Raw genomic sequence first — 26,683 nt, 5'->3', positions numbered from 1 at the left:
GCGAACTGGTTGAGTGAGTGGTGGATTTGTCGGAAAAGCGATCAAGAGGTGATATGTCAGCAGTAGTTTGACAGCTCTTCATGATGCTACAGTACTCAGTCAGTACACACCATGCTCTAAGAGGACAATGAACTTTATCCAGAATCCAATGCATGTCTCAGTGTAGAGTGTAATGTGTCACTGAAGAACATTACACTCTACTCATAGACATGCATCTCACTTACAGGCTACATCAGGTCATTGCTACCTGTTATGAACTTTAATGTTGATGTAATGTGACAAATATTTCCTGGCTCACCTCACCACCTGGCCGCCCTGTCACGACAAATGTGGCACTGGTGTCTTGCATCATAGTGCACGATGTTCACAGCCAAACAGGAAACCAACACCCGACAGCAGAAGTTGCCCTCAGGTGGTTTCCTGTTTGGGGCTTTAGCAGCTCGTCAAGCAGCTTCTTGTCAGATGTAGTCATGGATGATATAATACTTCCATGGCTGTAGTCTACTCCACTGTTGTGATGGATTATGTATCTGATACAATTTTTTGTTTCTCTGTCACGCTCTGCATCACACGCACGTTGTAAAAAGTTGGCGCTGTGTTGAGGATATTTTAATAGAAGCTGCTCATCAAACTTTATCACAGGCTGGTTTTCAAGTACTCTGTTTAAAAAGTTGTGCAACTATTGCCCTAATTTTGCTGTTTTGGCCTTTGAAATTAAACGATGGAAGAAAGTTGGAAGTCTGAATGACGTCACCTCTGAGTTGAGCACTTTCTAATTGAAAACAAACACGTAAGTCTGAAAAATGGACGATTGATAACGAAACGATGATATAACAACTTCACACTGTTAGACTGTTAGATTTCAATGCAAAACAATTTATAAAGTTTTTAAAAAAGCTACATAAATTCACAAGAAAAACATGCAAACAGCCATTAGCCGCTGTTAGGAAAATGTCCAGGGATATGAATTGAATAGTGTTATGTACATTACTGACTTTAACGTGAAATAATTATGAGAGAAATAAAAATAAACACTATAATCACAGTGCTCACTATTGTTCAGTCATCTTGGATTCATATGTCAGGGCTTGTATTTGCCAGAACCAACAGTGAAACCAAAACGCACCATTAGTCTTAGACCTCAAGGTCCATTCACTTCTCTTCAATGTATATATAAACTCTTTATTTGTCAAATTTCCTTCTCGCACACTTTTACTTGTCAACAAAACACAGGAAGCCCAAAAACTCCACATTCTCCAAAACCAGTGATACAAAAGTAGATGACCTTAATTTAATTTCCTTATTTATGGAAATGAAAACAAATTCCCTGAAGTCTTGAGTCTGTTTCCTTCTGAACCTTCCTCCAGACATTATTTCATCCACCATCCGCTTCCTACATCAATTCCTACACCTGCACTTCCTCCCTCTGACACTAGAGGGCGCTGTTTCTTCAGGAATCAACAGCTGGTAAAAACTTCTCACAGGCTGAAAATAAAACTGAACTCACGTGCATAATAGCAGTAAATCATAGATCTACTGGGGAAGTGGGAGTAATAATGTAAGACAAATAAGTTACGTTACATATTTTGTTTTGTAAACTGTTCATTTTAACACTTTAATCCACTTGTTGTGACTGAACTTCTGCTCTGAGCTGTGAGTGTGTGTGTGTGTCCATGCTGTCAAGTTTCATCTTCATCCTGCCTGTGAGTTTCACTATCGCTGTTACCACTGTTATGCAACCGATCTCCGCAGTGTGGAGTCGAACTGCAGTTGTTGTTGGTAATAGTTGTGTGCGTCTTGTTATAGCTACAGTGGGTCACTGGGATACCCTGCAGTTATTGATCTCATCTCCAATTTATAGTGTAGCAGGGAATATTTAACACAAACAAACAACACACAAACATAAAGAGTTGGCACTTTTATCAGTGTGGGAAAAAGAGAGAGAGAGAGAGAGAAAGCCTGTTGTGGTGTAATGGTGAACATCTGTGTGTCCGTGTGTCTGTGTCTGTGTACATGGACATCTGCTTTCTATTGCATGGTTTGTGCTGCCCTCGTGCCCTGGGGTGCAGAGGTTCAAGTTACCTTGAGGAGCCACATTGTTCCAGCCAGGATGATAAGACCAGACCTGTGTGCATTTTCTAGTTTGTATAAGTTGTGTTGTTAGTTACGTAATATAATTTTGTGCAATTGAGGTTTTGTGGTATGGATACACTGCAAAAACTCAAAATCTTTCCAAGAATATTTGTCTTATTTCTTGTCAAGATGCCTCATTTCTTGTCAAAACTAATCTCTTTCCACTTAAAATAAGACTCATCACAAAATGAACTTGTTTTTAGATAATTTTCACTTGTTTCAAACAAATTTTCAATTGAAATAAGTAGAAAAATCTGACAGTGAAAGCAAGTTTTTTGTGCTTGTAATAGGAAAGAAAAACTTGATCCACTATCAGATTTTTCTACTTATTTCAAGTGAAAATATGCTTGAAAGAAGTAAAAAGTGTCTAAAAACAAGCTACTTTTTAATGTGATGAGTCTTATTTTAAGTAGAATTAGATTTGTTTTGACTAGAAATGAGACATTTTGACGAGAAATAAGACTTTGAGTTTTTGCAGTGCACTCCAAGAGGACCCAGTGCTATTGAAATGGTATTTGCATTACGTGTGCATGGCATGTGTGTGTGTGAATTGTATAAATCACTTTGTTTAGACAAATATGGTTCCCACTATAGTTTAGAATTTACTTAAACAACATTTTTTATTTACTATTGACGACAAACTGAACAAAGAAGTCGTTGTTTCAGCTTCATCTCTTTGAATCCATTGGGACCATATGAATCCTTATGGCAGCCAGATGACTGCACATCTGACTGCCATATATATACTGCGCATAATTAGACCGTTTAGTTCACTTCAGAACAATGCAATGGCTTCTAAATAAGATGTGCCAACGTTTATTGACTTGGAGTAAAAATAAAAAAAGTACTTGAAGAAGACGCTTTGCACATTCATTGTGTTATTTTAGTGGAAACTTTGGTGTTTCTGTGCAGGTGGGTAACAACAGAGTGACCCCAGAGTGAAAATTCCTCTGACATTCCTGTGAGGAGTGGCGAGCGAGGCATTGCTTGTCAGATCCTCTGATCTCTGACTGCTCATGACCCAGACAGTAGACTGGGGGGAAGGACACTGGTGTGTGTGTGTGTCGGGGGGGTTGGGTTTGTTCGGGGCTACCCAGAGTGCACCTGAACCTCTGACTTTGAAGTCCTTTGGTCAGGAAGAGAATCGCTAATCTCTAAATCATAACTCCTGCACCTTGTGTTTATCACTCTCTCACATTTCTTTGTTATTTAGGTTTGAAGACACATGTGCATGAGTATAAACACACACACACACACACACACACACACACATCGCAGCAGAGTTTATCTACTTTAACCATCTTACTTAAACAGACCTTTGATGTCGTGTTGCAAGAGGAGTTAACTTCTTGAGGTTCATAAGGTTGTTGGTTGTCAGGGACTAGTCAGGGGTCAGAGGCCACCGTAAACCTGTTCACGGAGAAATACAGCTGTGCTCAATCCATTATCCATGAGCTTCTGTTCTGACGGATCAGTCAGTCACACATACATACAGTGCATTCAGCTCCGGTTTTTTTCCTTTTTAATAACTTTGCAAAATATTGTAATATTCTGTTATGTGAAGTGAAGTGAAAGTGAAGGGGTCTGAATACTTTCTGAATGCACTGCAAGCTTATCAGGCTCATAGCTCCTACCTACCTACTTACTTGCTTACTTACCTACCTACTGTACCTACTTACTTACCTACCTAGTATTTGCTTGCATACTTACTTAACTACCTACCTACCTACTTACCTGACTACTTACTTACTTGCTTACTTACCTACCTACTGTACCTACTTACTTACCTACCTATTTGCTTGCATACTTACTTACTTAACTACCTACCTACCTACCCACTCACATACCTACCTGCTTCTTTACTTACCTACATACTTACTCACTTACCTACCTACCAACTTACCTGCTTCCTTACTTACCTACCTACCTACCTACCTACCTACTTACTTGCGTACTTACTTAACTACCTACCTACCTACCCACTTACTTACCTACCTACCTACTTGCTTGCGTACTTACTTACCTACCTACCTACCCACTTACTTACCTATCTACTAACTTACTTACTACCGACTTACTACTTACTTTTTTACCTACTTCCTTACCTACCTACTTACCTACCTACTAACTTACTTACCTACCTACTTCCTTCCTTAGTTACTTACCTACCTACCTACTTACCTGCTTCCTTACTTACTTACAGTACCTACCTACCTACTTACCTGCTTCCTTCCTTCCTTCCTTCCTTCCTTACCTACCTATCCACTTACATACCTACTTACTTTTTACCTACCTACCTACCTACTCACTCACTCACTTACTTACCTACCTACCTACCTACTTGCTTGCGTACTTACTTAACTACCTACCTACCCACCCACTTACTTACCTACTAACTTACCTGCTTCCTTCCTTCCTTCCTTCCTTCCTTCCTTCCTTCCTTCCTTCCTTCCTTCCTTCCTTCCTTCCTTCCTTCCTTCCTTCCTTACCTACCTACCCACTCACGTACCTACCTGCTTCCTTACTTACCTAGCTACCTAGTTACTTACCTACTTACTTTTTACCTACCTACTTACCTACTTACTTACCTACCTCCCTAATTGCTTACCTACCTACCTACCTGCTTCCTTACTTACTTACTTACTTACCTACCTACTTACTTTGTTTTTACCTACCTAGCTACCTACTTACTAACTTACTTACCTACCTACCTACTTAGCCTACTTACCTGCTTCCTTACTTACCTACCTACTCACTCACTCACTAACTCACTTACTTACTTACTTAGGCTACTTACTTACCTATCTACTTACTAATATTCTGTTTTTGCTTTGACATTATGGGGCAATGTGTTTGTTCATGTTTAACAATATGTTTTCTTGTACCTTCATCTATGAAACCATGACCTCCGGTGTTGTGTGGGTCGTTTACAGGGTCTTAGTGTATACGCCAACACCATGAGTTCATCCACTCCACAGTTACAATCCAACTTTTTCAGATGGGACGGCTGCTCCTCACACAATCACCTCCCTCATGGACAAGTTTCAGAAATCAAGAGAGTTGGAGAAACTTTTCAGAGAAATTAGCTGGTTCCTGCAGCCAAACTTTATCACCGGTCACAGAAGTTTGACATTTTGGATGAAGACAACCTGAAAGTGGGTAAGAAGCAAAATATCACCAGATGTCCCAAGGTGAGTTTCTGATTTCACTTTTTAAAACAATGCATTTGCCTACTTGTTTCATTATGATTTTATTCTTTCTTTCTGTTGTAGAAGAGGTGTTTTTCTCTCTTGTTGCAGCTGAACAAAGGCCTCTTTCGCCTGCAAAAAGACTTTACAGTGTAGCTAGACAAATATTCAGCTTGCAACTTGAGGCTGGAGAAAATGCTGAACACAGAATGTAATGTACTGTATGTGATTCAATGGAGGAAACACATGTGCGTTTGTATTCGCTGCCACAGCCGCCGTCATGATGTCACTTTTTCACACACTCTTTTTGTTCTGTGTGTGTGCGCAGAAAACGTGAATCACAGAGATGCAGATGGAGCTGGAGTCGTGTTGGACAGAAGAAGATGCAGGAAGAGGCCCACATTAAGACCAGGCAGACAACATGAGAGGACTGTCACACATGTTTTCATTTAACCCTTTACAACATGTAAGGGTGTTGCAGTGGAGTCAAGAATGTGGGAGCCACCCCCTCGACAAAATCTCTGTCTCTTAAGGCACAAGGCTTGGCTGAAGACCATTAGGTTTTATCATCTATTGTTTTAAATAACGTCAGAGAGACATTTTTCTTTCTTTCTTTCTTTCTAAAAAGACACTGCCTCTGAGGGTTATTGGTGCACCAGTGCCTCAGGTACTAGAACAGCAAATGGGTCACATGTGGCATTGTGCACGTTTCTTTTTTCTTTTGCGAAAACAGATAAATGAGTGAATCAAAATCGCCAGAGGGCAAAAAGGTGCAAACTTCGAAGGAACAGCGGTTGGTTTTTAGCTGCAGAGTTGAGTGAACATAACTGGGAATAATCCATCCTCACCACCTCAACAACACGCTCTGCATCTCACATCACTCATAATAGGCAAGGCAAGGCAAGGCAATTTTATTTGTATAGTCCGTTTTTACAAACAGTTTGTCTCAAAGGGCTTCACATGGCATCACAACAACATCCTCTGCCCTTAGACCCTCACATCGACTGAGGAAAAACTCCATGGAAAACCCTTTTAACAGGGAAAAATCGGAGAAACCTCAGGGTGAGCAACAGAGGAGGGATCACCCAGGACGGGCAGACGTGCAATAGATGTTGTTACATAGCCTACAAGAAAACAGTTTATAGTTTATGACACAGAATGTGGGAAACATGGAAATGTTAACAAGAGTTGATTAAAGCAGATGTAAGGCGATCCGGTCGTTTTGGCTAACTTCTTGTCAGCCGATGGAGTTAGCAGCCCCCGCCCTCGTCATAGATCTATTGGTCCTCGTCCCTATGTCACCACATTCACGTGCATCCCTTGGCTGCACACACAGCCCTTCATGCCATTCTCTCTCCTCATTGGATGAAGGTTGTAGGGTACAAGGAAAGTTTTCTCCTCAGTTTACAGCAGAGCAGAGTGACTGACAGACCCGTGTTTCGGGCAAAACACTCTATAGAAGTGATTGCTGTCGGAGGATACAACTATTTAAGACTTACATTAACACAAACATTCTGCTTACTTCTGCTTTAATTGTGGCAAAACTAGGCTTTCCAGACTGGATGGGGAGTGGGGTGTGCAATGCATGTGGGGTGAACGGCTGAGTGAACAAAATGGGGTGCAGGAGGGCGGATTAGGGGAAGGGGAGGTATGGAAGGAACCAACAGTAAAGGAACAGAGAGAGGGGTGGAGAGGGGGATGGCAGAATGGAAAGGAAAGCAGGGAGGGGAGGAAAGGGTGGGTTTCTTTTTTTTTTTTTTTTTTTGGAAAACATTTGCAAGAGTCCCCTCGACTCCTGAGAACAGTCTGAGAGAGACAGGGGACAAGGAGGGTCAGTCTCTAATCAGGTAGGTGTGTGTGTGTGTGTGTGTACGTGCATGTGTGTGCGATCTTTCTATGAAACCCTATAGGAGATAAATAAACACATGATGATGGAGTCATATTTTTTGGGGCGGTGGGGGAGCAGAGGAGAGACCCCTCGTCTGCACAGGAGAAGGGTTATTATTGGAGATTTTCCCACAATTTTGTTGGAGCTTTTTTTTTTTTTTTTTTACAAAAGCTGGTATTCATGGACGGACAGGGGTTTTATAGTTTTTTTTTTCCTGTTTTCAATGCTTCCTCTCTTTCCTGGATCCCCTGAGGATTAAGACCCCAAAGAATGTGGCTCTCCGCAGGCAGTTACATTTCCAAAACAACGTCAGTGTTAAACTGTTCATTTCACCTTGACATGGTGAATACTGTAAGTTTGCTTTGGGGAAAAAAATGTTCTACTTTTGATTTTTTTTTTTTTTTGGATGGTTTAATGGACATTTCATTAATTTACCTAAGCAAATCCAGTAACAGAGGGGCTTTGAGGGGCAAATGTGATCTGTTTCAGTCTGGTTCAGCCATTTCAGCACCATCATAAACCAAATATTTGTCTGTCTGTCTGTCTTCTTTCCTCTCGTCTTTCTTCTCTCTGCAGATTTGAGTGACCGTGACCATGCGGCTGGTGATCGTCTTCCTCCTGTCTGCCCTGCTCCCCCTCTCCCTCTCCCACAGACAGGACCCCTTCCACTGGCTGCACGGCCGGCGGAGCGACTACTTTGGCGCCCTGCAGGCCTCGCTGGGGCCGTGTCCAGATGAGTGCGACTGCCACCCCTCCTTCCCCTCCGCCATGTACTGCGACGGGCGCGGCCTGAAGGCGATGCCGACCATCCCCTCGCACATCAAATACCTGTACCTGCAGAACAACGCCATCTCGGCCGTGCCCGACTCGGCCATGGTCAACGCGACCAACCTGGTGTGGCTCATGATGCACCATAACAAGCTGACGTCTGAAGGCATCGGCCAGAAGGTAAAGCCAAGCCAAGCCACATCTGGAATGACTCAGACACACACACATGGATCTCTGTCAGATGGCCGGCAGGTGGCTTATAGCTACATGTGTAATTACAGGGGAAGGGGTTTTTATTGCTGCATGTTTGAGTTGATGAAATGTGGATTGTTATATTGTGGTTTTGATGTTTTGTGTGTTTACTCTGCTGCAGTCTGCACATCTGCTCTGTAAATCACTCTTTCGTTCTGTCACTTCATTTTCATTTCACACCATATGTGCACAAAAGAAAAGAGTTGGTGTCGCTATCCCGTAGAGCGATGGTCACACACACGGGCAGCAGCTGCCTGCCTTACAACAAAAGAGTTTTAATAACAGGGCCCAACAACATTAGGTTTCCAGCTGAAGTCTCCTTCTTATCCAACTTACAAACATGAACATGTGTTTGTTTCTGTCTCTGCACCTCCAGCCACCAAACAAACCTCATTAGCTGCTCTCATAAAAAAAGAAAAGATATTAACGTCCTGCAACTTTTTCCTTTCACTCAGATTCGTGGGTTTCTTATCTTTAACACCACAAACAACACACTGAGTGACTTGTAAACCGCCACACAAGCTCTATCAACGATTAATAATACTTTTATATAAGACCCCTGACTTTGTTTTTGGCTGCAAAGGAGACGGAAAAATGTGATTTCATTTGGACCTCAGACTTTCACGTAGTTCATTAAATTCCCTTTTATTCAAATGTCAGAAATGTGATCATTCTTCACGTGATTTCTATTTTCTTTTTTTTTTTAGGCTTTCTTGAAGTTGTATGCTTTGGAGCGTTTATATCTCCAACACAACAACCTGACCAGCATCCCTCCCAACCTCCCTCGCTCCCTGCGGGACCTGAGAATCAGTAATAACAAGATTGAGAAGGTTAATAACACTTGTGTTTGTTTGTTCATTTGATATTTGTTAATCTTGGTTGTTCATTAAAAACATTCGAATTAAGAAAAAAAAACAAATTATTCCACTGTTGCCTAGGTAACGCCTGCAGACCTAGAGGGGATGGATAACCTCACCATCCTGTATTTCCATGACAACGCCGTAGCAGACATTGGCGCTTCTCTGAAGGCTTTGACCTCTCTCACGCTGCTGGACATCAGTGGAAACAAACTGACAAAGGTAAACGACGTGTTGGTTTGTTCTGTCTATCTGCCATTAAAGACAAACTATGCAGGATTTTTAGCTTAAAGGAGAATTACGGCCATTTTTGACCCCTAAATAGTTTTCCTGATGGTCACCCACCGTTGGGGGGACCAAAAAACGCGACTAAAATTGATGCAGGCAAACCGGAGTTACACCATGGCTACCCGGCGCTAGGGATAGCCACAACGCTAACCTATGGGGGCAATTCTTTCAACCACAACAAACACTCAGAAAACAATCAAATATCTATGGTACATGACTGGAATCCTTAGAGACACCACTGAACTCATATAGTGTACAGTATAAACAGTATAAACTTTGTGTTTTTGCATGTAGCCACTCACCTCAGATAGCCCAACTCTGAAACATCCTGGAAAGACATTACTATTCGATCGCAGAGCGCCTGCTCTCCCCGCCACAGAAACAAACACTTTGTGATGATTTCTTTACAAAAATAGACGGTCGAGCAGTGCAGTGGTAATGTCCAAAATATCTCCAACCATTTATTTTTGTAAAGAAATCATCACAACAAGGAAAAAGTGTTTGTTTCTGTGGTGGGGAGAGCAGGCGCTCTGCGATCGGATAGTAATGTCTTTCCAGGATGTTTCAGAGTTCGGCTATCTGAGGTGAGTGACTACATGCAAAAACACAAAGTTTATAGTGTTTATACTGTACACTATATGAGTTCAGTGGTGTCTCTAAGGATTCCAGTCATGTACCATATTTGATTGTTTTCTGAGTGTTTTGTTGTTGGTTGAAAGAATTGCCCCCATAGGTTAGCGTTGTTGCTATCCCTAGCGCCGGGTAGCCATGGTGTAACTCCGGTTTGCCTGCATCAATTTTAGTTGCGTTTTTTGCTCCCCCCAACACTGGGTGACCATCAGGACAACGATTTTGGGGTCAAAAAATGGCCAGAATTCTCCTTTAACTCTGCTACATTTGTACCTTAGTCCTAGTTCTGGTTAAATCAATGACTTGTAACTAGTTCCAGGGAGAATGGAGGCTCTCTGCCTTCCACCTAGCGTCTCTTGGCTGAAAACCAACCTTGTAAGATCAGAGCCTCCGACCCGGTGTCCCAGCTCTCGTCTCCATGGCAACACCGCCACACAAACGTAACACGCCCCGTAACCCGTAATCTCTTGTTCATGACAGATAAGACTACACAAATATACACATGGTAACATGGTAGATGATAAATAACGTTATCCACCGCTCCATGGATTGATTTCTTTCTCACCGGCTTCGTTGAAAACAAATGCACATGGAGGAGAGGAGGGTTAGAGACACAGAGGAGGAGAGACCGGACCTGCATACAGTTGTTCCCCTTTAAATCTTTAGTCTTTCCACTTCATTATTCTGACTGACTCGACCCCCCCCAGGTCCCAGACTCTCTGCCTGAACGTCTGCACCAGCTCTACCTGGACTCCAACTCCATCGACGCTCTTCCCGAGGGCTTCATGGGCCGGTTCTCCCAGCTGGAGTACGTCCGGATGGGCCACAACCTGCTGACCGACAAGGGCATCCCTCCCAACACCTTCAACGTGACCGGACTGGTGGAGCTGGACCTGAGCTTCAACAAGCTGGAGAGAATCCCTCCGGTTAACCCCACTCTGCAGCATCTGTATCTGCAGGCCAACCAGATCAAAGGTAAAAAAAAAAAAAAAAAAAACTGTTGTGTAATGAATATTCATCATGATACACTGCAAAAACTCTTTCCAAGAATATTTGTCTTATTTCTTGTGAAAATGTCTAATTTCTAGTCAAAACGAATCTCTTTCCACTTAAAATAAGACTCATCACCTAAAAATGAACTTGTTTTTAGATCATTTTCACTTGTTTCAAACAAATTTTCACTTGAAATAAGTAGAAAAATCTGCCAGCGAAAGCAGTTTTTTGTGCTTGTACAGTAATAAGGAAGAAAAACTTGCTCCATTATCAACATTTTCTGCTTATTTCAAGTGAAAATATGCTTGAAAGAAGTAAAAAGTGTCTAAAAACAAGCTTTTTTTTTTACTAGAAATAAGACAGATATTCTCTGTAAGATATTTGAGTTTTTGCAGTGTATTTAGCCAAAATGCTAAGTGTACCTCCCACACTTTGTCCCGCTGCTGCAGAGTTCACCCTGGGGAGTTTCTGCCCCTTCGTGGATGTGACGAATTTCTCCAAGCTGCGGACGCTGCGTCTGGACGGGAACGAGCTGAGTCGTCAGGACATCCCCTCGGAATCGGCCCAGTGCCTGCGAATGGCCTCCGTCGTCGAGGTTTAAACTGCTCTGTAGTTGCTCATGTGCTCACTAAACCTATGACATAATATACACAGCATACAGTAATTGACAACATACCAAACCAAAGCACAGTAGAGTGATGATAATATGATTTAATATCAATAACAACAGCAGATGTGGCAGCGGTTACTCTCCATCATTCACAGCAGAGTGAGAACAAAGGCTGACACATGTCTGAGTTAGTTTTTTTTTTACATGTTTGGAGAAATTTGCCAAACTGAAGTCTTGTTAAATCGCAATAAAATCCATAAAAAGATCAATATGAATAGTGAGCGAAATGATTCTTATTTGTGTGTTGAGAATAATCCGACCCTGATCCTCTTTATACGTCGATATGAGGATCAATGACTTTGGTATTTTGAAACTATAACCATCCTTATTTCTATGTTTCTTTCTCTTCCTGTCTCCGTATCGCATCATGTCTTTCGTTGTTTTGTTTTGTGTGATAAACAGAGTGAATCATGTATGACGTAAATAAGACGTTTCTTTTCTTAGTCCCACAATGACGGGGGGGGGGGGGATTTGCAAATCATAATCTGTCACAGAGTTATTGTAACACTATAGTTTAATATCTGCTGCATGAAATTGGCTCGTTGCGGTCGGATGAATTGTTTCTTTTGTCTTTTGTTGAGTGCTTGTTTCTATCGAGGGCACAATAAACTCAAATTTCCTTACAGACAAATGTGAAAAAATATTCTACTTACTGTACTGTAGTGAATCAGACATACAGAGGATGTTAAAGGTACTGTATACATTGCATGGAGTGGATATCATATTTATGTTTCCAAACCTATCGAGGAGAAAATAAAAGTTGAGATTTTTAAGAAAAGGATGTTTTTGCACGCTTTGCCTTATTGAGAGTGTGTTTTAATTAATGCAGTAAATTATCTTTCTCTTGGGTTAAAGTCAGAGTTCTCCTTTGACTATTTGCTATAAGTATAAGTCTATATTTTGTTTTTAGAAAAATCCTACAGGCTCAACCTTTTAAAGGGATAGTTCAACATTTTAGCAAATTGGCCCATTGCCATAATCTCTATAGTCATAGCAGTAGGTTCGTTACCTTTAATTGTCGGTGCAAGCTATTTTTAGAACGGCGGAGCAGAGCCGTGAGCTGCTCAGAGCTACACTACGGAGGCTAATGGGATTTCTTGGTTTCCCTCATCAAACTCATCAAATACACAATCCAACAACTCCAAAACGCTCTGGTGGACAAGTTGTGACCTGCACATTCACCACGCTATGAGATAATAACAGAACGTTACCAGACATAGTTGTTTTAGAGGTAAATTCATGCAAAACTGCTCCTGTCGGGGGCAGTTTTTCATCAAGCAGTCTCTGTATTTACCTCTAAAACAACTCTGTCTGGTAACGTTCTGTTATTATCTCATAGTGTGGTCAATGTGCAGGTCACAACTTGTCCACCAGAGCGTTTTGGAGTTGTTGGATTGTGTATTTGATGAGTTTGATGAGGGAAACCAAGAAATCCCATTAGCCTCCGTAGCGTAGCTCTGAGCAGCTCTCGGCTCTGCTCCGCCGTTCCAAAAATAGCTTGCACCGACAACTGAAGGTAACAAACCTACTGCTATGACTGTAGGGATTATGGCAATGGGCCAATTTGCTCAAATGTTGAACTATCCCTTTAAGGTTAGGGCACTGTAATTGGTGGTAAATGCAAAAACACAGACTTTTTAATATGTTTACATTGATCTAACAACTTCTATGGCTCTATTATGTGTAGCTTCCTGCTCCTCAGTGCTCAGGACAGTAGAGGGCAAGTTAATGAACTGGTGCAGGGATTTAGAGGATGCACAGGGTGAAGTGGTGCTTTTCAGTTCTTGGTTCTTCTGTATTTATATTCTCCGCCCCGAGGACCAGAGCCAAACACAGCAGGAGAGAGAAAAGAAAATTCAAAACCTACTGTAGTTTATCTAATAAGGTTTGGAAAGCTCACAGGAGAAAGTTGGCACACAGACGGAAAAGAAAAAGTCTTTTCTCCACATTGCCACAGTGTGACAAATATGTTGTTTATGTTTCGCTTGAGCAAACAGATGTTGTTTTTTTTTAACAGAGAGGCTTTCATTAAAGACACTGAACAGTTTTACATCTCAGTCCTTCACCTGGAAAACTGTTTGTTCTCTGTAATTTATCTGTGAGAAGCAACAAAGACGTGTTTTCCCTTGTGTGTGTGTGCATGAGTGTGTGAGTCGTTAGGAAACACAAACACACACACACACACACTGACAGAACAACACACTTCCTTTGTTTAAGTAAGGTTCAAGAACAGTTTGTGCATTTCTGTGACTCTGACTGGTCGAAGTGTGGTGAGCTGCTGCTGCTGCTGCTGTTGTATCAGGGCTGAAGCTCATCTATATTTACAGTGTTTATCTCTATGACTGTGGCCACCACACCAGCGAAGTCACGTCATTACAGCTAATGTAGATTATAGGTTTATAGTGACTCTGCTGCGGCTGCACGTCACTCACCAAAACGTCTCTGAGCCTAAAAGAGCATCAGGCAGAGTCATCGGTGACAGATACAGTCAGTCTGTGTAAAGGTTCGAAAACTGTGCATCTACTGATTTTAATCATGACGAAATGATTAAAGAACAAGTCTCACTTCCTCTTCTTGTTTTTTTATGGTTGTGAAAGTGAAGAAATTACAGAAAACCAAGGGGGCAGTTGTCGGTCTGAGAAGTGAAGCTCACTTCCGCGTTAAAAAAACTGCAATCCCCTCGGCTGCCACTGGGGGCTGGTGCCAGAAAGAAACATTCCCCCATAGACCCCCATGTTAAAATCGCCGACTTTACATCCTCAATAAACATGATCAAAGCCTGGTGTCAGAACGTTTTTCGGTCTCTACCGATAGTTTCCACCCCTGCACACACTCTGAGGAGGGTGAATTTTTTTTTAAACTCTACCGTTTTACTATTATTAGGTTAAAATTCTGGCCAATTAGGGCGCGGAAACGTTGAGTGACAGGTCCGAGCAGCTCCGTGGACAGCTGCTTCGAGGCCAGTGGGCGGGTTCTCGGCCGGTAAATCCAACATGGCGCTGTTCAGGCCGCCATATTTGAGTCACAAAAACGACTCCCCAAAACCAATGGGTGACGTCCGTCTGATGCTACGTCCATATTTGTTACAGTCTATGCAGAAAACCAGCAGACAAAGCCACATGTGTGTTGGTTTATAGTGAGCAACATTACATCACTGTTAACCCAGCAGGACGACTTTAAATAATCAACTGTCTTACCAAAGGCGTCCAGATTGGATTTTTGTAGTATGAGTTAAAGACTGGATGAACTGAGCCAGGAGTCAGAGTCGTACACACAACAGCTCATTAATGCTGGCATTTTCGTTAAGAGGAAGAAGAACAACAACAACAACAAGGAGTGTACTCTGGATTCACACTGCAAAAACTCAAAATCTTTCCAAGAATATTCGTCTTATTTCTTGTCAAAATGTCTAATTTCTAGTCAAAACTAAACTCTTTCCGCTTAAAATAAGAATCATCACTCAAAAATGAACTTGTTTTTAGGTAATTTTCACTTGTTTCAAACTGATTTTCACTTGAGATAAGTAGAAAAATCTGCCAGTGAAAGCAAGTTTTTTGTGCTTGTAATAAGAAAGAAAAACTTGATCCACTATCAGATTTCAGATCTACTTATTTCAAGTGAAAATATGCTTGAAAGAAGTAAAAAGTGTCTAAAAACGTATTACTTATACTTATTTTAAGTATAATGAGATTTGTTTTGACTAGAAATCACATTTTGACTAGAAATAAGACAAATATTCTTGAGTTTTTGCAGTGCAAATCTGAATTTTAAGGCACACATCAAAAAAGGAAAGATGAAAACTACCAAATACAGTCTGCTAAATTTCATACATATTACAAACTGTTTACTGTAACTGTTTCAGCAGATGCAGCCAAGACCTTCATGCCCGACATGATCCTGTCAGACTGTATTACAGTTCGTGCTGGAGGGAAACAGAAAAAAAAGTTGACAGATACTGGAGAAATATCATCGTCTGAGTTTTGAGAACTTCAGGTTATTTTCAAATCTGTGCCTTTATTGCATATAAGATCCTAAATGGTGAGGAGAAAGGAGAAAGGAGAAACACAGTACAAGACAAAACCAGGTCACAGTACAAACACATGACAACAATAAGAGCACTAATCGTAGGATGACATCGCAACATAAAGCATGAGACAATAAACAGCACCTGACAATTGCACAAACCCAATACATGCTAAAATTTATAAGAACAACACAAGAATTAAGAGCCAACGATGTGATAGACAATACTATAATAAAAGATGAGACACCACCATAGATAAATAAGGGTAAAATGTAGTCAAAAATAAGTAGCCAGACATTTTCCGCTGAGTTACAACTCAGAGTTACAACTTATTTTAACAGGAAGAGACAGGATATCAACAAAACATCTAGAAATAATGTCATCATTATAAAATAATTTACATTTGATCAAGTAAGTGTGGCCCCCACTGTAGGTGGTAGCTAAACTTTAAGAAAAGCCAGTTCAGACTGAGTCGTGCCCCATTGGAGCTTAATGGCTCGCAACGATCCTGGTTTGGCCCCACCTCCACCACTAGGAGACGTTGTTCATTTCCGCTCAGCCGAATCCAAAAATCCACTAATACATCTTCAGTAAGAGACACTGAAAAGTGCAGCTTTAAAATGAAACTAAAGGTTTTTCTAAGATTTTTGACTCTTGAACTCTGTTCCTAATCTGCATAATGCATTTTTGTTGCTTGTGTTTCGAGTCTGACATACTCTTTTGTGTTTGTTTCAGTTTTATGTTATGTTATGTTTTGCATGTGATCTGCCAAGGGAGTATCTGCAGATGTAGATTAGCTCCGGCACAAGGCATTAAATGGTTTTCCTTTTACAAAATTAATAAGGAGAAAATAATAATATGAGGGAAATCAGTGTGCTGCAGGATAACAAGAACACAACAATAAAAAACCTTTTATCACAACAGATAAAATGTTTTTACACAGAGAAGAAGCAGCAGAAAAATAACCCATGCATGTTCTGTTAATCAACAATTTCTCATGTCGGGGCTTCAATACAAGAGGGACGAGCAGTATGGAGGTATTTGGATGTTTTTTGGTGTGTCTTTTTGGATGAAGAAAAGTGGTATCCATTCACAACCATTATATGGACAAATACTGCTGCGCGGACCGGGCCCCCCGTAACTCAGAGAAGGCACGGAGGACTCTGAAACTTCTCCCAGCCCTTAGTCGACATGAGGGTGAGTACTGTAGATAATGAGTGAAATTTGAATTTTGGGTGAACTATCCCTTTAAGAAACAGGAGACGGATAATGAGTTTATAAGAATGGAATTAACTCAACATGTGTTGGGATGACTTAAGGACTTTTTTTTTTTTTAGCCTACAGTACCTCTGTGTGACTGGTGACAGCATCGTTCTGTCATTACAGTCCGGTCATTATGTGCAGGTGTCAGCGACCAGCATGAGCTCAGTCACAGCAGCAGCGGATTATTACGGGTTTATGGGAGTATAGTTGTTAAAGATGATGTGGTTAGTGGAAACTCACCTGAGTCACAACAATCTCACCACGCTGCAGTGTTGTTACTGGATGATGCTGCTGCAGCTCCACAGCTTTGTCCATTAATCAGCACAGATGATATGAAGTTGTTATCAAGAAAGAATGTGTTTATTCTTATTCCGGGAGCATGACACCGTGCAGAGGAAATGAGGAACCACAGCAAATATCAGGGTCAGAATGAAATCCTGTCATTACACTGAGATCAACATTTTCCAGCTCGGTTTATCAGCTCCAGTGGTGCTGAGGTGAGTTACTAATATTATACAAAAGGGACATTTCCCACTAATGTGCATTAAATCATGGTTCCAGTTTTAAAAAATGATAAAATGTGCACACAAAAGCAGGTGCACAGAGCCGTGGGTGGTGGTGGGAGGTTGTCTGATTGGTGATTGGTTGGATAACATGACTCCTTTGTCTGTCAGAGGAGGTGGGGCAGTTTAAAACAGACCAACCTGAGCCATTTCAATCTCTTATCCAGACTTCTTTTTTTTCTTTAACAACAACAAAAACAAGCAGCTGAAGGGAGATGAGGAAATACGGCTGGAGGAGCTTCAAGGATTTAATCTTCAGAAATCCTGCCGTTGTCGACCAGGTAGGATTATTATTATTGCAAAACCAGTTTGACAAGACTCTTTAACTCACTGTAATTTGCACACAATAGTTACACTGAATACAACTGAGGATTTAAGTGTTTTTGTGTCAAAACATCCAAACGTAATGTGATGAAAGAGTGGAAATAATCGGAAATAATTCAAATATATCCCACAATTGTGTTAGAAAGAATAAGTGTTTGTATATTGCACACAACTTTTACCACTTTTTCTTGCAGGACACACATGTGGACGATGGGGACGAGAATACCGAACGTGGGAACTGGGCGAGTAAGAGGGAGTATATCCTCTCTACGATCGGCTACGCTGTCGGACTGGGAAATATCTGGAGATTTCCATACCTGGCCTACAGGAATGGAGGAGGTACGTAGGGATTTGGTGTCTGTTTCTATATCCGTTTTATCAATTATTATAAAGTTTCTCTTATTCTGAGGCTTCCCTCTTTTCAACAGGTGCCTTTCTCATCCCCTATTTCTTGATGCTGGTGGTGATGGGGATCCCAATGTTCTTCCTGGAGAGTGCCTTAGGTCAATTCTGCAGCCAAGGCCCGATTAACGTATGGAGAGCGGTGCCCATACTGCAGGGTAAGATTATAGAGTTAACGCTCTGTGGTTAATGGTCAACAGTCAACAAACTGAGACTCACACAACTTCAAAAGGAGTTCATGGTGATTTGGTTTTTTATGGTCGCTGTTAGTATGTGTCTATTTACATAGACCCGTTTAAAACCTGTTTTAAATCCAAATACATCACAGATTACACTTGATCAAAGTAAAGCCAAGTTTAAAAAAACACAAAAAACAAGTCAAATCCTTTAAATGCAAAGGAATCTTGCTGAATTGTTCCCATCTGAGTTAATGCAGTCCCAGCTTCAAGGTTGTGAAGATAAAGACAGCAGCTGCTCACAGTTACACTTTACCTCTATTTAACTGTTTGTTTGCGCCTTCTCTGTTTTTTAAAGGGATAGTTCAAGTTTTTGGCAAATTAGCCAATTGCCATAAACCTTATATAATCATAGAAGTAGGTTTGTTACCTTTATTTGTCGGTGCGAGATAATTTTTAAAACAGAGTTGTTAAAGAGGTAAATTCAGAGACTGCTTGCCGAAAAACTGCCCTCGACAGGAACGCGCATCAGTTATTTTGCATGAATTTACCTAGAAAACAACTCTGTTTCGTAACGTTACATTATTATCTCATAGCGTGGTGAATGTGCAGGTCACAATTTGTTCACCAGAGCATTTTGGAGTTGTTGGATTGTGTATTTGATGAGTTTGATGAGGGAAACCAAGCTCACGGCTCTGCTCCGCCGTTCTAAAAATAGCTTGCACCAACAATTAAAGCTAACAAACCTACTGTTATGATTATAAGGATAATGGCAATGGGTCAATTTGCCAAAATGTTGAACTATCCTTTTACTGTAAGTTAATGTAGGGAGAGACTCTAAAAATCAGCTTCCTCCCTCACAGGTCTTGGTATTGCCATGGTCATGGTGACTCTCATTGTGTCCGTTTACTACAACGTCATCATCGGATACAGCCTGTACTACATGTTCGCCTCCTTCCAGTCTCCGGTGCCCTGGTCCAACACGACTATAGGTGATGTATCATCTCCTGTTCCTGCTCATGAAATAATGATAGTGATAAAAACATATGATCAGACATGAGAATCTGACAGTGATGTTAACCTGAAGCAAGAATATTTTCCTGGTATTGCAATAATACGATTACTGCTCAAGTGTCAATAGTGAAGATTCACTTTATTTGTCATTTCTCAGAGTTTTTGCACAGAGAAATGAAAGGTTGTTTCTCATCAGTGCATAGTGCATTGAAAAGAGAAGGTAGAAATGAATACAAGATAATGCTATAATATTGATTCTGTTAATTCAGTGTTAATGCACAAAGGAGAAAGAGCACAAGTGTGTCCACTCCTGTGTTCACACTCTGGAGTTCATTGCACAAAATCTTTTCTTTCTTTTTTTTTAAATCAATAGGAATGTGTGGGTTTACTGAGTTATTTCCTACATATGGTCTAAATTGTATATACATATGTGCAATGGAAACATGTCGAAGTGCTGAATAGTCATTTCCCCCAACATGATACTGTAGGTAACACTTATAGCTGTTAGCTGCAGAACTTGTGTCTGTGGACACAAAGCAGATTAAAATAAATATGTTTCTGCAGGTAGAACAGGTGTATTGATGATGTGTCGGCTTTTTACTTGTGAGGGTTTAATTGCAATGATTTACAGTAACTTTGAGTGGATCAGTATGACAAAAAAATATGAGTGGTTTTGAAACCTTGACTTTCTCAAACAGCGGTGCAGCATGAAAGCAGAAAGCAGAAAGCAGCCCTCTGTGACTAAATCTGATGCTAATGAAAGATGATAAACTATGTGAAGAGCAGCTCGGTGCCAAACCACTTCAGATCAGATCAAACTTGTGCTTCACAGATGGATGTTTTTTTTTTCTCTCTGTTTGGCGTTTTAGTTTCCAACTGGACTCAGGAAAACATCACTTGTCCTACATTTGACCGTAACGCAGTTTCAATCCAGAGTCCGAGTGAGAAGTATTGGGAGTAAGAATCACACACACACACAGAGGAGAAATGTGCACACACTTGTCATACTGCAGCATCTGATGTGCCTCCTCCTCCTCCTCCTCCTCCTCCTCCTCCTCCTCCTCCTCCTCCTCCTCCTCAGTCTTGTGGCTCTGCAGAGATCCAGCGGTCTGGATGAAACGGGGCCGGTGGTTTGGCACCTGGCCCTGTGTCTGCTGCTGAGCTCCCTGCTCGTCACTGCAGCGCTCATCAGAGGCATCAAGTCGTCAGGGAAAGTACGTCAGCAGCCCGTCGTCGTCAACCCGTAAACATCAGCTTGCCTTTATCACATCGGTCTGTGCAGCTTCTCTAAGAGCCTGAAAGTAACATATAAGGAGGTCGACCTGCAGCACATCAGGCCTGGATGGATCTACAGCAACAGGATTCACTCTGACAGATTATAGAGACGATTATCACAACCTGAGTCAGCAGCAGTAAACAGTGTGTTAGCCGAGTGTGTAGCTGAAAAGAAAATAAGCAGCGCATATTCTTGTTATCATATTTTTGGGACAATTAACTTTTAGACTGGACATTTGTTTAAAAATCAAACACATGCAGAAAAGGAGCAGAGGTAGATGGAAAACACATGAACCTTGACAGGCCCTAATAAATAAATAAATAGATAAATAATGAATTGATAAATAAATACTAATAATTATTATATTTATAACGTGCTTTTACAGATGCTAAAAGACACTTATAATTCAGCATAATACAGAAACAATGTACAATATATAGAAAGAATTTAATGAAATGAAATAGGTAAAACTCAGAGCTAGCAACATTTTAAAATTTCCGGTAACACTTTATAATAAGTACACACTATTAAGCATTAGTTAGGCATTAAATACTTAATTCATCATTTATAACACATGAATACTCATTAGTATGTAGTTTATAAACACAGTTAAACATGTTTTACTCATCATTGATAAGCACTAACTGTATTTATAAACTACATACTAATGAGTATTCATGCGTTATAAATGAATAATTCTGTATTTATTCATGCTTAACTAATGCTTAATAGTGAGTACTTATTATAAAGTGTTGCCAAATTTTCTTTTGACACCAAAGAAAAAACAAAACAAAAGAGGGAATGTAATTTCATCACTGTCTCATCTTGGCCTCTGTCTCTGCAGGTCGTGTATTTCACAGCCACTTTTCCGTACGTGGTGATTTTCATCCTGCTGGTCAGAGGAGCGACACTAGAGGGCGCCAGAGACGGGATAGAGTTCTACATCGGTTCCCAGTCTGATCTGTCCAAACTGGCTGATGCACAGGTAGGAAACCAGTGCCTTTGCTTTGTTTTAATGCAACATGAGGAGTTGGTCTGATCTGTTTTGTGTGGTTTTTTTTTGTTTTTTTTAGATTTGGAAAGATGCAGCAACTCAGACTTGCTACTCTCTGTCTATCGGCTGGGGCGGAGTGCTGACACTTGCTTCCTACAACAACTTCAACAACAACGTGTTCAAAGACTCATTTGTAGTGACGCTCACTAATGCAGGTGGGAGCAAATTATTTAAAGGGAGTAGGTTTGTTACCTTTATTTGTCGGTGCAAGCTATTTTTAGAACGGCGGAGCAGAGCCGCGAGCTGCTCAGAGCTACGCTACGGAGGCTAATGGGATTTTTTGGTTTCCCTCATCAAACTCATCAAATACACAATCCAACAACTCCAAAACGCTCTGGTGGACAAGTTGTGACCTGCACATTCACCACGCTATGAGATAATAACAGAACGTTACCAGACAGAGTTGTTTTAGAGGTAAATTCATTCAAAACCGCTGATGTGCGTTCCCGTTGCGGGCAGTTTTTCAGCAAGCAGTCTCTGTATTTGCCTCGAAAACAACTCTGTCTCGTATTGGTGAATGTGCAGGTCACAACTTGTCCACCATATTGTTTTGAAGTTGTTGGATTGTGTATTTGATGAGTTTGATGAGGGAAACCAAGAAATCCCATGAGCCTCCGTAGCATAGAAGTTCATGCATTTTTATGTACCTGCACGCCTGCAAGTGTTTCCTCCTTCAGTTGCATAATACGCCTTTAAACACATTATCCCACAGGTTACTAATCACTTTGAATGATCTCTATCTCTCTAGGCACCAGTGTGGTTGCAGGTTTTGCCATATTTTCCATTTTGGGCCACATGGCTCACGTCTACAACGTCCCTGTTGGACAGGTTGTGAAGGAAGGTCAGACACACACACACACACAAACACACACACACACACACACACACACACACACACACATACACCATGTGGGCATCAATTATCTGAGTGGAGACATGGACGACTTCCACTTCCTGATGTTTTTGCTTCTTTTTTTTCTCTTCTTCCTGCAGGGTTTGGCCTGGCTTTCATCGCTTATCCAGATGCTTTGTCTAAACTTCCCATCTCCCCTCTGTGGTCCGTGCTGTTCTTCTTCATGCTGCTGACCGTCGGTCTGGACTCTCAGTTTGCAGGAATTGGTGAGAAGTCGGTTTTATTTGCAAAACATCCTCATCTTCATCACTACTGTTTTTTTGTTTTGTGTTTTAATTCATTGTTGTGTGTTTTAATCACTTCCTCTGGTGGTTAGAGGTGATCACCACCTGCCTGGTGGACGCCTTCCCAAACGTCTTCAAGTCCAAACGTGGTTTACTGACGATATCAACGTGTGCCGTCCTCTATCTCCTCGGTCTCCCATGTGTCACACAGGTAAAAGCTGCCTGAGCGTTACCGTTGTCTGACAGAGGTTCAGTCGACCTGCTTCATCCTACATGTGTGTGTGTGTGTGTGTGTGTGTGTGTGTGTGTGTGTGTGTGTGTGTGTGTGTGTGTGTGTGTGTGTGTGTGTGTGTGTGTGTGTGTGTGTGTGTGTGTGTTTCTACAGGCAGGAATATACTGGGTGACTCTGATCGACCAGTTCGTTGCCAGCTGGGTGCTGCTGTTCTTGGCTCTCTTGGAGATCGTTGGTATCTGCTACATATACGGTAAATATAACAACTAATTAACTAACTGGACACATGGTGTGTGTGTGTGTGTCAGAGGTGTATAAAGTACTAAGTAAAAGTACAAATACCATAACTGAAAATGACTTTGGTAAAAGTTAAAGTCACCCATAAGAAAATCACTTGAGTAAAAGTCTTAAAGTCGCTCACATTAAATGTACTTAAAGCTGTACAGAAAAGAAAATTGAATTTGAGCCCACTGTGGGTCTTAACATTAGTGTAATAACTCCTCTATCAGACGATGGAGCCCAAACTTTGTGCAAAATTCCATTTTTGAGTAAATCCGCGATGAAAGTATGGTATTTTTTTTCGCATTGGATAATCCAGGCGCACGGATTATACGATCAAGTGTCTGGTGTCGGCCTAAGAACATAAAAAAGTGCCTCCTGTGGTAACGTCTTCCGTGACTTCCTCGTCAACGTTAACTGCGTTACCTCTAATCTTCGCAAAAGTACCACACGTTTTTCTTCTCGTCTTCTCGGACATGCCCATTCCAGATAATCCTTTGATGATTAATTATATTTCTATTTTAATTTGTAACGAGTAACGAGGTGGCAAATGTCAAAGTAACAGAGTAAAAGTATATTTTTTAACTTTTAAATGTAGTAGAGTAGAAGTAAAAGTCCTGTTTAAAAAAAAAAACTCAAGTAAAGTAGCCTACAGATCCTCAAAAAAAAAACTAATAGATAGTAATATAATATAATATAATATATATATAATATATATAATAGATTAGAATAGAATAGAATAGAATAGAATAGAATAGAATAGAATAGAATAGAATAGAAAGACTTAATTGTCCACCGTAGTGGAAATTTGTCTCCGGCCTCTCCAAGACAACAAAGCATAAAACAATCAGAGCACTCCACAGCATACATATAAAGACATAGAAACAAGAAACAAACTGAATGTTGTGCAAAACAGGCATAGACAACAACAGACCTCTAAGGGGTTGCCAGGTGAAGTCAAATAATCATAACATATTCAGAGCTTGTATAGCCTGAGTAGTAGTAGCCAGTAGTTTAACGAAGTACATCTACTACTAGACAGAGAAAAGCCTGGATCTGCAGCTGTTGATCTTGTGCTTCTCAGGAGGAAACCGTTTCATCAAGGACATCGAGATGATGCTGGGGAAGAAGAGCTTCGCCTTCTGGTTCTGGTGGCGAGCGTGTTGGTTCTTCATCAGCCCCTGCATCATCGTGGTGAGTCTGAGGAAACATTCACTCTGTGTTGTGTTAGAAGACGTTTTTACAGGTTAGGAGATCACACCACATCATGATGCCTCTCTCTGATCTCCAGACGATCGTGGTCTGGTCGGTGGTGACCTTCGCTCGGCCCTGCTACGGACCGGTGGCGTTCCCCGACTGGGGCCTGGCTCTGGGCTGGTGCATGGTCGCCTTCATCCTGATGTGGATTCCTGTTGTCGCCGTGTATAAACTGATGAGAGCAAAGGGAAACCCCTGGAAGGTGAGACAGATTGTTTCTGTAGCTAATAAGACAAAGACTCATCTTCTTCACAATCCTCTTTAAAAGAATAGTTCACCCAAAATTCAGATTGCACTCATTATCTACTCCCCCTCATGTCGACTAAGGGCTGGGAGAAGTTTCAGAGTCCTCCGTGCCTTCTCTGAGTTACAGGGGGTCTCGGCGTAGCAGTGCATGTCCATATAACGGTTGCAAATGGATAAGATTGTCTTCGTAACAAAAAGACACACCAAAAAACATCCAAATACCTCCATGCTGCTCGTATGTAATGTCCGTCTTGTATTGAAGCCAAATCTCGCGCGATTTGGACGGACCAGGAAGAGGAGCTTCCTCTACAAACAAGCTTGAAATATTTAATTTTTTTCTGAACAATTTCGCATTTTGGGGCTTCAGTACAAGACGGACATTACATACGAGCACTATGGAGGTATTTGGATGTTTTTTGGTGTGTCTTTTTGTTACAAAGAAAAGTGGTATCCATTTGCAACCATCATATGGACATGCAGTGCTGCACGGAGCCCCGCTCTAACTTCCAAAATTTTGAGTGAACTATCCCTTTAATCTTTGCCTTTTTCTCTGACAGCGTCTCAAGTCGTTGTGTTCTCCGTCTGAAGAGTGGCGTCCCTACCTGGACGTCCACCGAGGAACGCGCTACTCCGAGGAACGCTGCCGCCACAGGAAGAACCAGGAAACCAAACCACAAGTAAATGTGGATTTAAATGTGATCGCCAACTCGTGGCTGTGATGCATCTTTTTTTGTTTTTTTTACCTGTCCGTTTCTTTCCTCTGTGAACACCAAAGTTAAAGGTGCTGTCAGTGGTTTTCGACCTGGTTTGCTGCATGTGTGTTACAGAACAGTGACAGAAATGAGAAGATGTTGTCATGTTAAAGGGACTCGTCTGATTCAGTTTATTGATCAGATACATCACATAATAGACCGTTAGATGCATTTGTTATTATTTCATCAAAAATGTTTATTTTTTTATCAGTAATTAAACGATTTCTGATTCATTACTTATTTAAGCCACCGTTTCTTGTTAATTAACAAAATATTCAGATATTCTGCACTCTTTATATTTAGACTTAATGTGGATTAAAAAAAGTGAAACACTGAATAACAACCAGGTTTATTCATGCTAAACATGTGACTAAAGCTCAACAACAACATTTGTGAAGTTTTTCTCTTGTTATCCGCACATCTACTGTGTATGTGAAGTCATATTTGTGTGTGCAGTTATTCTTGCAGCTGTTTTTTTTAACTCATTATTTGAGCAACTGTGTGGGAAAACAATAAACACTGTCTGTGCAAAAAACTGGAGAACCATGTTGGCCGTGTCCTAAATGTCCTAAGAAAATATTCTGGGAATAAGAGCTTGAAACATCACAATGGACCCAACATAGAGTCCATAAAGATATATTTATTAATATGTGGACCCATGGCAAGAGTTTATTATTACAATTTACATAATTAAATATCCCATCTGATATGTTTCCCCCTTAAATTTTACTTGCGTATCTCTTTACCTCCTGTTTTTTTCCCCTCCATTTCATTTGTTACTGTTGTTTTGTTATTTTGTCCTTGTTAGTTTTACTTCCTGTTGAAAAATTGAGAAAACAGCAGCTGACATGGTGTTTATGATTATGTAAATGTTGGAAGTGAAATAAAAAGTTAAGATAAAAACAAAAAGGCTGAAAAACATCTTTCTGTCACATTAAATCAGTGGGGATTCAGTGTTCAGCCTCAGCAGGAACTCACGTCACCTTCTATAAGAAGAAGCTCATAGTTTTGTCACTA

General features: G+C 40.9%; 2 protein-coding genes across 2 annotated transcripts; both read left to right on the top strand.

Annotated features, from left to right (window-relative positions):
• Positions 1–7,803: 7,803 nt before the first annotated feature.
• fmoda (fibromodulin a) lies at positions 7,804–11,598 on the top strand (the record flags this gene model as incomplete). Its single annotated transcript, XM_083971472.1, has 5 exons — positions 7,804–8,157; positions 8,937–9,059; positions 9,168–9,308; positions 10,712–10,979; positions 11,447–11,598. 5 exons carry the CDS (start codon positions 7,804–7,806, stop codon positions 11,596–11,598), a joined length of 1,038 nt encoding a protein of 345 aa, XP_083827598.1.
• Positions 11,599–17,732: 6,134 nt separating this feature from the next.
• Positions 17,733–25,633, top strand: slc6a14 (solute carrier family 6 member 14; the record flags this gene model as incomplete). Its single annotated transcript, XM_083971239.1, has 15 exons — positions 17,733–17,798; positions 18,036–18,180; positions 18,270–18,401; positions 19,283–19,416; positions 20,266–20,390; positions 20,515–20,647; positions 21,554–21,694; positions 21,783–21,918; positions 22,512–22,604; positions 22,757–22,882; positions 22,993–23,111; positions 23,286–23,385; positions 24,496–24,605; positions 24,703–24,870; positions 25,472–25,633. 15 exons carry the CDS (start codon positions 17,733–17,735, stop codon positions 25,631–25,633), a joined length of 1,890 nt encoding a protein of 629 aa, XP_083827365.1.
• Between the last annotated feature and the right edge of the window lie 1,050 nt (positions 25,634–26,683).

Source organism: Trachurus trachurus (assembly GCF_905171665.1).
Source record: "Trachurus trachurus genome assembly, chromosome: 5".
Classification (NCBI taxonomy): Eukaryota; Metazoa; Chordata; class Actinopteri; order Carangiformes; family Carangidae; genus Trachurus; species Trachurus trachurus.
Note: the sequence above shows the minus strand (reverse complement) of the source record. Positions and strands in the feature narration are given on the sequence as shown.